The sequence below is a fragment of the Emys orbicularis genome, chromosome 21 (assembly GCF_028017835.1).
Source record: "Emys orbicularis isolate rEmyOrb1 chromosome 21, rEmyOrb1.hap1, whole genome shotgun sequence".
Lineage (NCBI taxonomy): Eukaryota > Metazoa > Chordata > Testudines > Emydidae > Emys > Emys orbicularis.
In genome coordinates this window covers 6,123,372-6,137,891 of record NC_088703.1, presented here as the reverse complement: position 1 = coordinate 6,137,891, position 14,520 = coordinate 6,123,372, and the positions used below count along the sequence as shown (strand labels likewise).

Genomic DNA, 14,520 nt, shown 5'->3' with positions numbered 1-14,520 from the left:
GTTCCCGGCCCTGCTGACCAGCGTCCTCACTAACCCAAGGGGAGGATGCCCCCTTCTGCTGCTGGATATAAGTACCTGTGTGCAAAGACCCAGGGGATCTCTCCAGCGCCCGAGCTGCATCCTTCCCCCCCCCTGCTGTCCCTCACTCTGCTCCTCTCCCTCCCCCAGACCCCTTCCGCCCATCACCACCCCCCTTGCTCTAACTGCCCCCCAATACACGCAGGCTTGTCTGTCTCTAGCAGACCCTTTGCATGCAGGGGCAGTTTGCTGGGGAGATTCAGAGATGGGTTGATCTGAGCTGGGGTCCTTGGGCTGGCTCTACCCCACAACCCCTCTGCTGGGACATTGACCCTTGGGGCAGCCCCTAGCCAGACCCAGAGGGCCTATTTCAGGCTGCGCAGCAGGGGGCACCACTGTGCGAGCCCCACTGGCCGAGGCAGGTCTCTCTCCCCACAGACGGGTGGGCGGGCAGGTGCTGTCACCTCCCACCACAGTCTGTTCCGGGGCCTGACATCACCCCCTCCCCACAGCTGCTCAGAGCCCCGCCATGTGGAGGCCAGGAGGTTAATGCAGAAGCTGGGCCAGTGCCAGGGCCCTGGCGGGTGAAGAAGCCTCCTCCTGCCCCAAACTGTCTGGCTCCCTGGCAGGTCTGGTCAAGACGTGGTGGGGAGGGGTCAAGGCAAAACCCAGCTGCTGTGAGGAAAGGGCCGGGGGTGCGGGGAGGGGCACTGTGCTGAAGGGTTCGGTAGGGGGCGCCGTGCGGCCGGGGCAGGGCTTGGCAGGGGGCCCCATGCGGACAGGGGCAGGGCTCGGCAGAGGACGCCGTGCGGTTGGGGCAGGGCTCGGCAGGGGGCCCCATGCGGTTGGGGCAGGGCTCGGCAGGGGGCACTGTGCGGTTGGGGCAGGGCTCGGCAGGGGGCCCCGTGCGGTCGGGACAGGGCTCGGCAGGGGGCTCCGTGCGGCCAGGGCAGGGCTCAGCAGGGGGCGCTGTGCGGTCGGGGCAGGGCTCGGCAGGGGGCGCCGTGCGGCCACGGGCAGGGTTTGGTAGGGGGCCCCATGCGGCCAGGGGCTGGGCTCAGCAGGGGGCGCCGTGCGGTATGGGGCAGCGCTCGGCAGGGGGCACTGTGCGGTCAGGGGCAGGGCTTGGCAGGGGGCCCCGTGCGGCCAGGTGCAGAGTTCGGTAGGGGCACCAGCGGTCGGGGCACAGCTTGGCAGGGGGCACCGTGCAGCCAGGGGCAGGGCTCAGCAGGGGGCGCCGTGCGGTCAGGGGCAGAGCTCAGCAGGGGGCGCCGTGCGGTCAGGGGCAGGGCTCGGCAGGGGGCACCAGCGGTCAGGGCAGGGCTCGGCAGGGGCCCCCATGTGGCATGGGGCAGGGCTCAGCAGGGGGCGCCGTGCAGTCAGGGGCAGGGCTCGGCAGGGGGCGCCGTGCGGTTGGGGCAGGGCTCGGCAGGGGCCCCCATGTGGCCAGGGGCAGGGCTCAGCAGGGGGCGCCGTGCAGCCAGGGGCAGGGCTCAGTAGAGGGCGCTGTGCTGCTGGTGGGAGATTGGTGTCCTTTGAATCACTGAGGTTAAAGCCCTGACTCATTCACCTTCCAGTCCCCCAGGCTCCTCCCCAAAGGGCTGAGCCCCGACCCCAGGGCTCTGGCCAGCCTCTCGCTTGGGGAACGGTCAGTAACGCTGGCGCCCTGGGGTCAGCCCTGCCTACAAGTGTGCCCCAGAGCACAGCGCCCCCTCGTGCGACTGCGGGAATGGGTCAGCCCTGCCTGTGCCCCAGAGCACAGCGCCCCCTCATGTGACTGTGGGAATGGGTCAGCCCTGCCCGTGCCCTATAGCACAGCGCCCCCTCATGCGACTGTGGGAATGGATCAGCCCTGCCTGTGCCCTATAGCACAGCGCCCCCTCGTGCGACTGTGGGAATGGATCAGCCCTGCCTGTGCCCTATAGCACAGCGCCCCCTCATGCGACTGTGGGAATGGATCAGCCCTGCCTGTGCCCTATAGCACAGCGCCCCCTCGTGCGACTGCGGGAATGGGTCAGCCCTGCCCGTGCCCTATAGCACAGCGCCCCCTCGTGCGACTGCGGGAATGGGTCAGCCCTGCCCGTGCCCTATAGCACAGCGCCCCCTCGTGCGACTGTGGGAATGGGTCAGCGCTGCCCGTGCCCTATAGCACAGCGCCCCCTCGTGCGACTGCGGGAATGGGTCAGCCCTGCCCGTGCCCTATAGCACAGCGCCCCCTCGTGCGACTGTGGGAATGGGTCAGCGCTGCCCGTGCCCTATAGCACAGCGCCCCCTCGTGCGACTGCAGGAATGGGGTTAGCTCCAACCACGCCCCCTGATCGAGTCCCTGTGAATGATGGCTGGGAAATGAAATTCCTGTTTTACCAAATACTTAAGAGTTTTTGGAACTTTGTTTTTAATCCATGACTGGGACCAAACGCCTCCCGCATGTTCCTGAAGCAGCAATGAAGTCGGCTCCCTGGGGCGCGTCTAGGGAGCTGCCCGGAGCCAAGCACCATGAAGCCGCGGCCACCCAGGGGCAGAGGAGCCAGGGGGCTGGGAACGATTTTCTGACAGAAAATGGAAAATTTGCAGCAAAACGGACATTTTCCTGAGAAATGTTCAATGTTGCCGAAAGTGAATTTCCCTTCAGAAAGTCTCAGTGGTAAATTCCCAAGAGGGATGTTCGGCACTGTGTGTGTGCAGGGCCTGGCACAGTGGGGCCTGCCCCATGGCTGCAGGTCCTAGGCCCTACCATAATACACCTAATAGCAATAAAAATGTACAGCACCTGACACAATGGGGGCCTGCCCCATGGCTGGAGTTCCCAGCTGCTATAGTAACACACCCAATAGCAATAAAAATGTACAGCCCCTGGCACAGTGGGGGCCTGCCCCACGGCTGGGGCTCATAGATGGTACCGTAATACACCTAATAAACGATAATCGTTCCCGCCAGCACCTCTTGTACCCTGCTGCTTCATCCTTAGCAGCCTCAGGCCTGTGACTCCCCCCAGCTCCCGCAGAGCCCCGACCGCACCTGGCCCTGGGTCCTAGGCCGGAGTGGGGGGTGGCTGGGTCACCCACTGGCCCCGCCATCGGATTTCAGCAATAATCCCCGGCCCCCCCAGCTCCCCAAAGCAAAGCGCTCAGCAGCGCAATCCCTGGAGGGCGGGGAGCGGAGCCCATGGGGGCACCTGCTGCGGCACGGGCCTGGCACCCGCCCCAGGCACCTCCCGCTCAGCCCCAGGGCCCTCGGCTGCCGCTCTCCGCCCAGCCCAGGTGCTGAACCGGCCCGGAGCCCGCGCCGCGCCCCGCCCAGGGGCCCTGCAGCCCCGGGGAAGCCGCCTGCCGCCGCGCCCGGGCCATGGCCAGGCCCCGGGGCGCAGGGCAGCCGCCAGCGGAGCCGGAGAGAGATTCCCCCGCGGCGGCTCCCCAGCGGCCCGGCTCCGTCCGGGGACCCCGCGAGCACGAGCCGCTAGAGCGCCCGGCCGGGCTGGGGGCGCACGGGGGCACCGGACCCGATCCCGCCACGCCCGGGCCCGATCCCCCCCCCCGCGGGGCCGAACCCCCACCCTGCCCCTGGTCCCCACGCCCGGCCGGGCTCGATCCCCCCGCCCAGTCCCGATCCTCCCCCCCGGGCCCGATCCTCCCACCCCCCCCCGGGCCCGATCCCCCACCCTGCCCCAGGTCCCCTCGCCCGGCCGGGCCCGATCCCCGCGCCCCGCCCCGTCCGGCCCGCTACCTACTGCAGTGGGCGAACCCCAGGACCTGCCCCATCGCCCCGCAGTTCCCTTCATGGGGCTCGCGGTGCGCTGCGGCGGCGCTGCCCCCCGGCGCCCCCCGGCTCTCATCTCCCCGGCCCCATGCTGCTGCCGCCGGCCGGCCGGGTGGGGAAGCCGCGGCTCTGCAGCTCGCTGCCCCCTCCGCTCCGCGCCGGCCCGCGAGCGATTGCGGGGGAGGGGGGGGCTGCGGAGGAGGGCGGGCGGCGGCTCACAAAGGCGAGGGGCGGGGAGCGTGTGTGTGGGGGGGGGGAGACGCAGACAAAGGGGGACGGAGACAAAGGCGCAGGGGAAGGGAGAGAACGTGGGGGGCAGATCCTGGTGGGGATGGAGATGGAGGGGTGGCGGGGTAGATCCTGGAGGGACCTGGCTGGGATGATTTAGTTGGGGATTGGTCCTGCTTGGAGCAGGGGGTTGGACTAGAACCTCCTGAGGTCCCTTCCAGTCCTGATCTTCCACGATTCTATGAGGGTGGAGAGGGAGGGGTGGGGTATCTCCTGGGGTGGGTAGAGAGAGAGGGATGAGGGTAGGTCCTGTGCTGGGTGGAGAGGGAGGGGTGGGAGTAGGCCCTGGGGTGGGTGCAGAGGAAGGTGTGGAGGGTAGGCCATGGAGGGGTGGAGAAGGAGAGGTGGAGGGTAGATCCTGGGGTGGGCAGAGAGGGAGGGGTGGGAGTAAGTCCTGGAGGCGTGGAGAGGGAGGGGTGGGGGGTAGATCCTGGGGTGGGCAGAGAGGGAGGAGTAGGGGGTAGGTCCTGGAGGGGTGGAGAGGGAGGGGTGGGGGGTAGATCCTGGAGGGATGGAGAGGGAGGGATGGGGGTAGGTGGAGAGGGAGGGGTGGGGGTAGGTCCTGGGGTGGGCAGACAGGGAGGGATGGGGGTAGATCCTGGGGTGGGCAGAGAGGAAGGGGTGGGGTAGATCCTGGAGGGGTGGAGAGGGAGGGATGGGAGTAGGTCCTGGAGGGGTGGAGAGGGAGGGATGGGAGTAGGTCCTGGGGTGGGTGCAGAGGGAGGTGTGGGGGTGGGGCGTAGCTCAGAGCGCTCTGGGGAAAGAGGAATTAATGGCGTGATGGGATGGGAGTGTGTGTGGGGGTAGTCGTGGGGGCCATGCTGGGCGAGGGTAGGCTCCCCTCCTCCACCTGGTCACTCCAAACCGCTGCCCCCCACCCCATGCCATGCCCCCCTGGCACTCTGAGCCCCTCCTCACTCATTCTCATGCCACCCCAAGCACTCAGACCTGCAGCCCCTGGCTCAGCACCCAGGCTGCAGGTGGCAGGGCCTGTGGGGACGGGGCATCTCCATGGAGATGGTGGTGGGTGGCACAGTGGGACACCGGGCATCACTCCCCCTGGCGGGTTGAGGGCGAGGCCAGAGCTGAGCATCTGCCACAGGTGTAGCCCAGCCTGGGACTTAGCGCTGCCCCTCGCCAGGCTGAGCGGGGTGGCACGGACCCTGTGCTGCCCCACGCCCTACCTGGGAACCACCAGGGACAGCACCGCCCCCTTCTGGGCATAACAGAGTCACCACATTAGTAACGACCCAACGCTTCTCTAGCACCAGGCCCCCAGCATCCGGTGCTGCCAGAATGCCATGCAGCCACCTCTGGGGTGGGGCGTGAGGCTGTTTATACAGGGATCAGTCGGTTGGTGCTGAGATGCAGCCACCTCTGAGGGGAGGTAGGATATATAAATACAGTCACCCAGCAACAGTGCCCAGCAATTTGGGACAGGAAGTGAAAACAAGTCAAGTTTCTATGTGAAGCTATGTGGGGAGAAGCCCTGAATTCAACCTGGGAGAAAACCAGCCTAGGCCAGGTGGGCCCTGATGCTCCCCCTCCCCCCCAACCCCAGCTGGGCCCTGCTGCTCCCCTCCCACCCCCAACCCCAGCTGGGCCCTGCTGCTCCCCTCCCCCCCAACCCCAGCTGGGCCCTGCTGCTCCCCTCCCCCCCCAACCCCAGCTGGGCCCTGCTGCTCCCCTCCCCCCCAACCCCAGCTGAGCCCTGCTGCTCCCCCCCCCCCAACCCCAGCTGGGCCCTGCTGCTCCCCCGGCCCTGAAGGGAATGGCCCCCAGACAGCTTGGCCTACGGGAACATGGACACTTTAGTGATGGCATCCTGGGCCTGGTCCCCTCCTCGCTTGCGTCTCACCCCCTGCCCTCCCCCACCCCTTCCAACCGCTCTCTGTCACCGTAGCCCCGTCCATCTCCCTGGTCCCTCTCCACCCCCCACCCTGTCCATCCCCTCCACACCCATTCATCCACCTCCTCCTGCTCTGCATTCCCACCATCCCCCTTATTCCTGGCCCCTCCCCATCCAGCCCGCCGCTCGCTTGCCAACCTGTCTGCACTCTGCAGAACACCCACGGCGGCTAGGGTGGGGCTGGCCCGGGATCCTCGCATGGCCCAAGCTGCCTGCTGGGTCATGGCCAGGCAGGCATTAGGAGATTTAACGTTCCATATTTAGCTGCAGGATGAGGAATTACGGTGCCAGGGAGGACAGAGCCGCTGCAGCCCCTGCAGTGCACGTGTCCCTGGGTCTGCCAGGGGGGGAGCCGGCCGCACAGCACCATGGGGGGCGCCAGGAAGGCCCCGGGGAGTCGGCAGGTGCAGGGGTCAGCCCCTGGGGCTGAGAAACTGAAACTTGCCAGAGATCAGAGGGCTGGTGCCGAGTGGTGACGGCCCAGGGCACCAGGCCCGGGCACCGGGTGATTCCCCAGGGCACTTGGTCGGGGGCACCAGGCTTGGGAACAGGGTGAGTACCCAGGGCACGGCATGGCCACCTTTGTGCGGTTGCTGGTGTCGCAGGCGGAGCGGGTGGTCTCACGTCTCTTCAAGGCAGAGCGTGGCGAGGGGCCCGGCTCCTTCCTGGAGGCGCCGCGGACGGAGAAGCTGCTGCAGCGGGGCGAGGGGGGCGGGCTGCGCTATGGGCTGGGCGCCATGCAGGGCTGGCGGGCACACATGGAGGACACTCACACGGCTCACCCGCAGCTGCCGGGCGCCCTGGCCCCCTGGGCCTTCTTTGCCGTGTACGACGGGCACGCGGGCGGCACGGTGGCGCAGTTCTGCGCCCGCCATCTGCTGGGGGAGGTGGTGGTGGGCGAGGCCTTCACAGGGGAGGCGGAGTCACCTGAGGCCGTGAAGGAGGCGGTGCGGGAGGGCTTCCTGCGCATCGACAGCCGCATGCAGGCACTGGCCCGCGCCGAGGGGTGGGAGCACGCCGGCTCCACTGCTGTGGCTGTGCTGGTCTCGCCGGGCCACCTCTACTTCATCAACCTGGGCGACTCGCGGGCCCTGCTGTGCCGGGCTGGCCGCCTCACCTTCTACACGGAGGACCACAAGCCCAGCCGGCCGCGGGAGCGGGAGCGCATCGAGAACGCCGGCGGCACCGTCCTGCTGCAGCGCGTCAATGGCTCCTTGGCCGTCTCCCGCGCCCTGGGCGACTTTGACTACAAGGCCGTGGCCTGGCGGGGCCAGACGGAGCAGCTGGTGTCGCCCGAGCCCGAGGTGTACGAGCTGGCGCGCTGCCCCGGCGAGGACGAGTTCCTGGTGCTGGCCTGCGATGGCGTCTGGGACGCCTTCGACACCGAGGGGCTCTGCGCCTTCGTCCGCTCCCGCCTGCTGCTTGGCGGGGACCCGCAGGCCGTGTGCGAGGAGATCCTGGACGCTGGGCTCTACAAGGTGAGGCAGGGATGGGGGGCAGGGCTGCTGGGCTCTAGCGGTTGCTGGCTTCCAGCCAGGTGCAGGGTGGGGTGGGGCAGGGAATGGGACATGGGACCTTTCCCCTCTAGGGGGCACCGGTTCCCATCCGCCCCCAGGGCAGGGACTGGCTGGCTCAGGGAGCGGGGAATGAGGCATGGGGCCTGTCCCCTCTAGGGGGCGCTGGCTCCCATCTGGCCCTAGGGCAGGGACTGGCTGACTCAGGGGCGTGGGGATTCCCCACCATGGAATGAGGCATGGGGCCTGTCTCCTCTAGGGCCCCAGGGCAGGGACTGGCTGGCTCAGGGGGGCAGGGAGTGAGGCACAGGACCTTTACTGTCTATGGGGCACTGACTCCAGGGCAGGGGACTGGCTGGTGCGGGAAGGTGGGGTGGGGAATGGGACGTGGTGATTTTCCACTCTAGGGGGTGCCAGCTCCCAGACAGACAGCCACAGCGTGGGGGGAGGGGAGGGCAGGCGAATGGCACATGGGGCCTTTTCTCTCTAGAAGGCGCTGGCTCCCATCCGGCCCCAGGGCAGGGACTGCCTGGTGCGGGGAGGCGGAGGGGAGGGAATGAGACATGGGACCTGTCTCCTGTAGGCACCGGCTCCCATACAACCCCAGGGCAGGGACTGCCTGGCTCAGGGGGAAGGGAGTGGGACATAGGGCCTTTCCCCTCCAGCAGACAGTGGTTCTGTTATCTCCGCCTGGCCAAAGGTTTGGTGCGGGGGTGGGGGGAGATGAGGGACACCCCCCCCAACACTGTCTGGTTCGATGGATTTCCTGTGCTGGGCTGGGGAGGTGCAGATCAGGCTGCTCTCCTTATCTGGCTGTTGTATGGGCCCGCGGGCTCCACACTGGACCGTATCTGGGCATAATGCCCCCATGGGCTCCCACCATTCTAATGACCCATCAGGGCCCCCTACAGCCGCCTGTCCCCACGCTCGCTCCCCCCCTGACCCGGTTGGTTCTCCCCTGCCCAGGGAAGCCGCGACAACATGACCTGCATGGTGGTGTGTTTCCGGGGGGCCCCTGGCACCTCCCAGGCCGCCCTGCAGAAGGAGAGGGAGCTGGACGCCCACCTGGAGAGCCGGGTGGCAGGTGGGTGAGGTCGAGCCCTGGGCAGCACCAGGCCTTTGGCTATGGGGCAGCTAGACCATGGGACCCAGAGCGGGAGGCGCCCACGCCTGCCTGTGCCAGCTACTGCCCCTCAGGCCATGGGGGGGAGGGGCAACAGGGAGGGGAGTAGGGGGAGGGCAGGGGCAGCAGGGGAGGGCAGGGGTGCGAAGGGGAGGGGGAAGGCAGAGGCAGATGGGTGAGAAGGGACGGGGGCAGGGACAGCGGGTAACCAGGCGCAGGGGGGGGGGCAGAGCGGGGCTTTGAGTGCCCGGACAGAGCCAGTCACGTGCCAGCCCTTCTCCCCACAGAGCTGTATGGGGAGCTGCAGGAGCAGGGGGCTGCCAGCCTCGTGGCCATCTTCCGGTGCCTGGCGACCGAGGTGAACCCCAGCCTGCCCCCCGGCGGGGGTCTGGCCAGCAAGTGAGTACAGAGCCCCCACAGCGAGCGCCCCCCACTACATGGTGCCCCCGGCACATGGTGCCTCCACCCCAGGCTGGGGTCTGGCTCACAGCGCCCTGAGGGCCTGCCCTATGGCTCCATGGGATGGGAGGGGGTGAGAACCCCCTGGCCCTCAGGGGACCCCGGGGGTGGGGTAGCGAGGGGGCCAGGCACTGCCTCCGGGCTGACCCCTGCTGTCCCCTTGCAGAAGGGCCGTGATCATGGAGGCCTACGAGCGCCTGCGACGGAGCTATGAGGCCCAGATGTCGGTAAGGACTGACCAACCCACGGCCCCCAGCCCCCGCTCCCTCTGCCCCCAGCTTCCAGCCCCCGCCCCCACTGCCCTGCTGCCCCCACCCCAGCCCCCTCCATCCCAGGCCCCCAGCCCCCGCTCCCTCCGCCCCCAGCTTCCAGCCCCCGCCCCCACTGCCCCGCAGCCCCCACCCCAGCCCCCTCCATACCGGGCCCCCAGCCCCCGGCTCCCTCCGTCCTGCGGCCCCCACTCCCTCCGCCCCACAGCCCCTGCCTCCTCCACCCCGCGGCCGCCCCCACCCCAGCCCCCTCCATCCCAGGCCCCCAGCCCCCGCTCCCTCCGCCCCCAGCTTCCAGCCCCCGCTCCCGCAGCCCTGCCCCCTCTGTCCCGCGGTCCCACCCCAGCCCCCTCCATACCGGGCCCCCAGCCCCCGGCTCCCTCCGTCCCGCGGCCCCCACCCCCTGCTCCCTCCGCCCTGCAGCTCCCACTCCCTCCGCCCCACAGCCCCTGCTCCCTCCACCCTGCGGCCGCCCCCACCCCAGCCCCCTCCATCCCAGGCCCCCAGCCCCGCTCCCTCCACCCCATGCCCCCCAGCTCCCTCCACCCCGTGACCCCCACCCCAGCCCCCTCCGCCTCGCGGCCCCCAGCCCCTGCTCCCTCTGCCCCGTGGCCCCCAGCCCAGCTCCCTGCCCTCTCACAGCCCCCAGCCCCCTTCCCCTCACCCCATGATCCCCTTCTCTCTCCACCACACAGCCTCCAATCCAGCCACTCCCCTCCCCACCCCAGCTACTCTGTTCCCCATCCCATTCCCCCCCCTTGCACTCCCAGCATCCCCTGTAAACCCCGGCCTGTAGCCTCCACACCCCCCCCCGGGTCTGGGCCCATGTAACATCCCTCTTGCTGTCTGCTCCATTGCAGGGACCCTGTGAGAGCGGCGCCCCCTGCTGAGCAGACCTCTTGGGGCAGAGGCGCCCATGGGACGAGGATACTGGACCACTCCTTTCCCTGACAGCTCCACGTGCCCCCCCCCAGCCGGCTCTGACAGGCCCCCCGACATTCCCCATCCCCAACGGCTCTGCCGGGCTCTGCGCTGGCGCCAGAGGAAATGCCACAGCACAAGGGGACGGATGCTGCCAGGGCCTGTGCGTGTCCTCCCATCGCCACACTGGAGTGCGTGGCACGGGGGGGGGGGGGGGGTGTTGGAGGTTAGGGGGCAGCCTGGGGCTCAGGGGCAGGGCTGAGAGCAAAGGACTCCCCCACCCCAGCAAAGACCTGATGCCCATTGCCAGGCACTCGGATCCTGCCTCAGCCTCCCCTCAGGGCAGCTAGAAACCTCCCCCCGCCTGGTGCCCCCCAAGGGGCCGCTCACAGGTGGAGCAGCCGCCCGGTCACCCGCTGGCTTCCACCACCCCGTCGGTGTTTGCAGTGACCCCAGCGTCCCCCCCATCCCGAATCCCCCCAAAGCAGCTCCCAGCTGTGCCCAGCCCTCGCCCGGTCGCTGCGCCTAGAGCTCATCGATGTAACGGGGCTTGACAAACGCTCTGAGCTCAGGCCCAGCCCGGCCCCGGTGTGCAGGAAAAGCCCCCCAGAAAGTCCCGGCCCTGCGGGATCCCCGGCCTGAGGACGAAGCGTGAACCGGCACAGGCAAAACGCACTTCTGTTCGGCACGTTTCTCACCTCGACCAGTTGCTGCCCCATACTCGGCTCCCCAAGACTCCAGCCCCCCTTGGCTGAGGGACCCACAAAGTTCTGTGGCTTCAGGGGCTCTGGTCCCTCGAATCCCCCCCATGATGGACAGCTCCAGACGCTTTGTGCTCCCCGCCTGGCACACCAGAGTGGATTGTCTCTGTTTGGAGAGCCAAGGAGGCGTCCTCTTCCCGGCTGTGGCGTTCCCATCCCCCTCCTGAATCATACGGAGACGGGGGCTGCTTGGTCTCACTGGGGACAGGTAGGCGGTCGTGCCTGTCCCTCCTCCCTGGACCACCCTGGGCTTGGCCACAGCCATCCAAGCAGCGTGTCGGTGAGCGTCCATAACTGCCCAAGCAGCGGGAGCCAGGATCCCCCCAGCTTTACAGCCCAGTAACACCGCGGGGAGCCAGGATCCCCCCAGCTTTACAGCCCAGTAACGCCGCGGGGAGCCAGGATCCCCCCAGCTTTACAGCCCAGTAACGCCGCGGGGAGCCAAGATCCCCCCAGCTTTACAGCCCAGTAACGCCGCGGGGAGCCAGGATCCCCCCAGCTTTACAGCCCAGTAACGCCGCGGGGAGCCAGGATCCCCCCCAGCTTTACAGCCCAGTAACGCCGCGGGGAGCCAGGATCGCCCCAGCTTTACAGCCCAGTAATGCCGCGGGGAGCCAGGATCCCCCCAGCTTTACAGCCCAGTAACGCCGCGGGGAGCCAGGATCCCCCCAGCTTTATAGGCCAGTAACACGCAGGGAGCCAGGATCCCCCCCAGCTTTACAGCCCAGTAACGCCGCGGGGAGCCAGGATCCCCCCAGCTTTACAGGCCAGTAACGCCGCGGGGAGCCAGGATCCCCCCAGCTTTATAGGCCAGTAACGCCGCGGGGAGCCAGGATCCCCCCAGCTTTATAGGCCAGTAACACGCAGGGAGCCAGGATCCCCCCCAGCTTTACAGCCCAGTAACGCCGCGGGGAGCCAGGATCCCCCCAGCTTTATAGGCCAGTAACACGCTGGGAGCCAGGATCCCCCCAGCTTTATAGGCCAGTAACACGCAGGGAGCCAGGATCCCCCCAGCTTTACAGCCCAGTAACACCGCGGGGAGCCAGGATCCCCCCCAGCTTTACAGCCCAGTAACACCGCGGGGAGCCAGGATCCCCCCAGCTTTATAGGCCAGTAACACGCGGGGAGCCAGGATCCCCCCAGCTTTATAGGCCAGTAACACACAGGGAGCCAGGATCCCCCCAGCTTTATAGGCCAGTAACACGCAGGGAGCCAGGATCCCCCCAGCTTTACAGCCCAGTAACACCGTGGGGAGCCAGGATCCCCCCAGCTTTATAGCCCAGTAACACCGCGGGGAGCCAGGATCCCCCCAGCTTTATAGCCCAGTAACGCTGCCACGGCTGGTCACTCGAGTGTCAGTCTGTCCCGGACTCATGGGTCGTGCCCACTCTTTGCCCCGTGCTGTCCCTGGGGGGAACCCCCTTCAGTGTGACAGCCCTTCTCGGCGGTCCACTCTCTCTCGGGGGTTAAGCCCCTCTGCCTCCTGGAGCCGCAGCTCTCTGAGCCTTAGCAAGCCTGTCTCTCGCTGTGGGTCCCCTCAGGGAGTCCACTCACTCTGGACCCCCGGGGCCTCCACCCCCGAAGGGGTTGATGCAACCCTGTTCTCTAGACCGGAGTGACTCTCAGCCAGCGTAACACAGGAGAGTTTATTGAGCATTGAACACATCACAGGAAACTCTCAGGGCCTCAGTCCTGTCCTCCCTCAGCCCAGCACATCCCAGTCTCCCCTGCATCCGGTGGGCTCTGCCTGCTCCCCCTCTCCAGCCCCGAGCCCCCCTGCTTCCCAGCTGGGCATCTGATATCACCAGCCCCAGGCCCCGCCTCTGTCCATTGTCTTCTCTCCAGGTAAACAGGGTTGTAAACCGGGGCCTCCTCTCCTCTCTTCTGTCCTCTGGCCCCCTCTGGCTGGAACCGGCTGGTCAGGTCACCGGGGTCCTCTCTCCGCAGCTCATTGTCCTCCCACTGGCCAGAACCGGCTGTGACCCGTGAGCTGGGCCTCCAGGTCACCAGGTCACCAGTCGCTGGGATGTCCGTCCTCCAGGCCATTGGCTGGGGTCTCTCTCCGGCCTCTGTAACAACAAATTCCCTCTCCCTTCACCTTGTTAAACCAGTAACACCCAGGGAAACTGAGTCCCACCTCCTCCGCATGCAAAGCATTGGAAAAACAAGGAAAAAATAAGAAAATCCCCCACTTCGTCACACAGTCCCCGGCTTTAAAGCCCAGTGACCCTTTGCAGTGGATTCTTTGGAAAGGAAAACGCAGACCAAGCTGCTCTCTCTGGCTGGGTCGATGTCTGGCTGGCTCCTCCCCTGCTCGAGAGCTCTGGTTACCTGCTATGTAAATGGTACTCCCGAGGGCCTCCTGCACCAAAAAAATACAAATTCTGTGCACAATATTTTAAAATTCAGCAAGATTCTGCAAATTTTATTTGTCAAATATGGCGGCTGCAGCATGGCATTGGGGAGCACAGGCCACTGGCTCCACAGAGGTGGGAGATCACACTGCTATACTCAACCCTGACACAGCGCAAGGACCGGGCCTGTCCCAGGAACACCTCAGGGCCCTGCCCCTCTGTGCCAGGAGCACTAGATGTGGGCAGACAGACTCAGCCCGGCAGGATCCAAGCGTGGAAGCGTTTAGTGTGGGGGGGATCCAGGTGTGGGTTGAGAGGATTCTGTGGGGGGCAATCTGGGTGCAGGCGGCTCAGTGGGGAATCTGGGTGTGGGGAGGGATCTGGATGCACAGGGGCTTGTTGGGGGGTTCTGGTGCAAAGGCAATGGGACTCTGCAGGGGGGTCCAGGTAAAGGTGGTTGGGGCTCAGCAGGGGGGGTCTGGGTGTGGGGGGGGATAGAGCTTGGCAAGTGGGTCTGGGTGTGGGGGGCTTAGTGGGGGGTCCAGATGCTGGGGGAGTGGGGCTCAGTGGGGTGGGGATTCAGGTATAGCTGGTTGGGGCTCAGTGAAGTTGGGGATCCGGGTGGCTCATCGGGGTCATCCAGGCATAGAGGGAGTGGGGCTCATCGGGGGAGTTTCTGAGTGCAGGGGGGGTGAGGCTCGGCAGGAGGGTCTGAGCATGAGGGGGTCTGGATGCACAGGGGTTGGGCGGATGCAGGAGCAGCTTCCTGTATAGGTATCCCTCCCCCTGCAGCTGACTAGTGATGGGTGCAGGAAACCGGGGTGGGGGATGTTTGCAGAGCTTCCTGCAGCCAGGGGAGAAATCTGGGGGTGAGTCTGACCCGGCTCCGGATGCCATGCAGGGGAAGAGGAAGTCCTGTCCTCCCCAGCCCAGCCGGGACTAGCAGCTGAGCCTGACACAGGGTAGGAGCCACCAGCCAGGTGTTCCCCATTCCCGCCCCCTTCCCCACAGTGATTTACCTCTCTGCCGGCTGCCCTGGGCCCACAAAACATACTGCGGGGGCAGGGTCGCATGGCCACTCTTGTGGCTTCCCTTTGCTTCCCCATCAGAAAGTCATTATTCTGTGGGGAAGCAAAGAAATCTGTGGG

The 14,520-nt window shown here is 67.0% G+C and overlaps 1 protein-coding gene across 1 annotated transcript; it reads left to right on the top strand.

Moving 5' to 3' along the window:
* The first annotated feature begins 6,543 nt into the window (after positions 1-6,543).
* Positions 6,544-10,226, top strand: PPM1N (protein phosphatase, Mg2+/Mn2+ dependent 1N (putative)). Its single transcript, XM_065420927.1, has 5 exons — positions 6,544-7,449; positions 8,452-8,569; positions 8,896-9,007; positions 9,234-9,294; positions 10,197-10,226. Exons 1-5 carry the CDS (start codon positions 6,544-6,546, stop codon positions 10,224-10,226), a joined length of 1,227 nt encoding a protein of 408 aa, XP_065276999.1.
* The last annotated feature ends 4,294 nt before the right edge of the window (positions 10,227-14,520 follow it).

What these genes read in the sequence shown, in the direction of transcription:
- PPM1N (XM_065420927.1), top strand. Translation starts at nt 6,544, where the DNA reads ATGGCCACCTTTGTGCGGTTGCTGGTGTCGCAGGCGGAGCGGGTGGTC. An exon ending in TGGACGCTGGGCTCTACAAG is followed by an intron (nt 7,450 to 8,451) that starts GTGAGGCAGGGA and finishes TCCCCTGCCCAG; the next exon opens with GGAAGCCGCGACAACATGAC. An exon ending in GGCGGGGGTCTGGCCAGCAA is followed by an intron (nt 9,008 to 9,233) that starts GTGAGTACAGAG and finishes GTCCCCTTGCAG; the next exon opens with AAGGGCCGTGATCATGGAGG.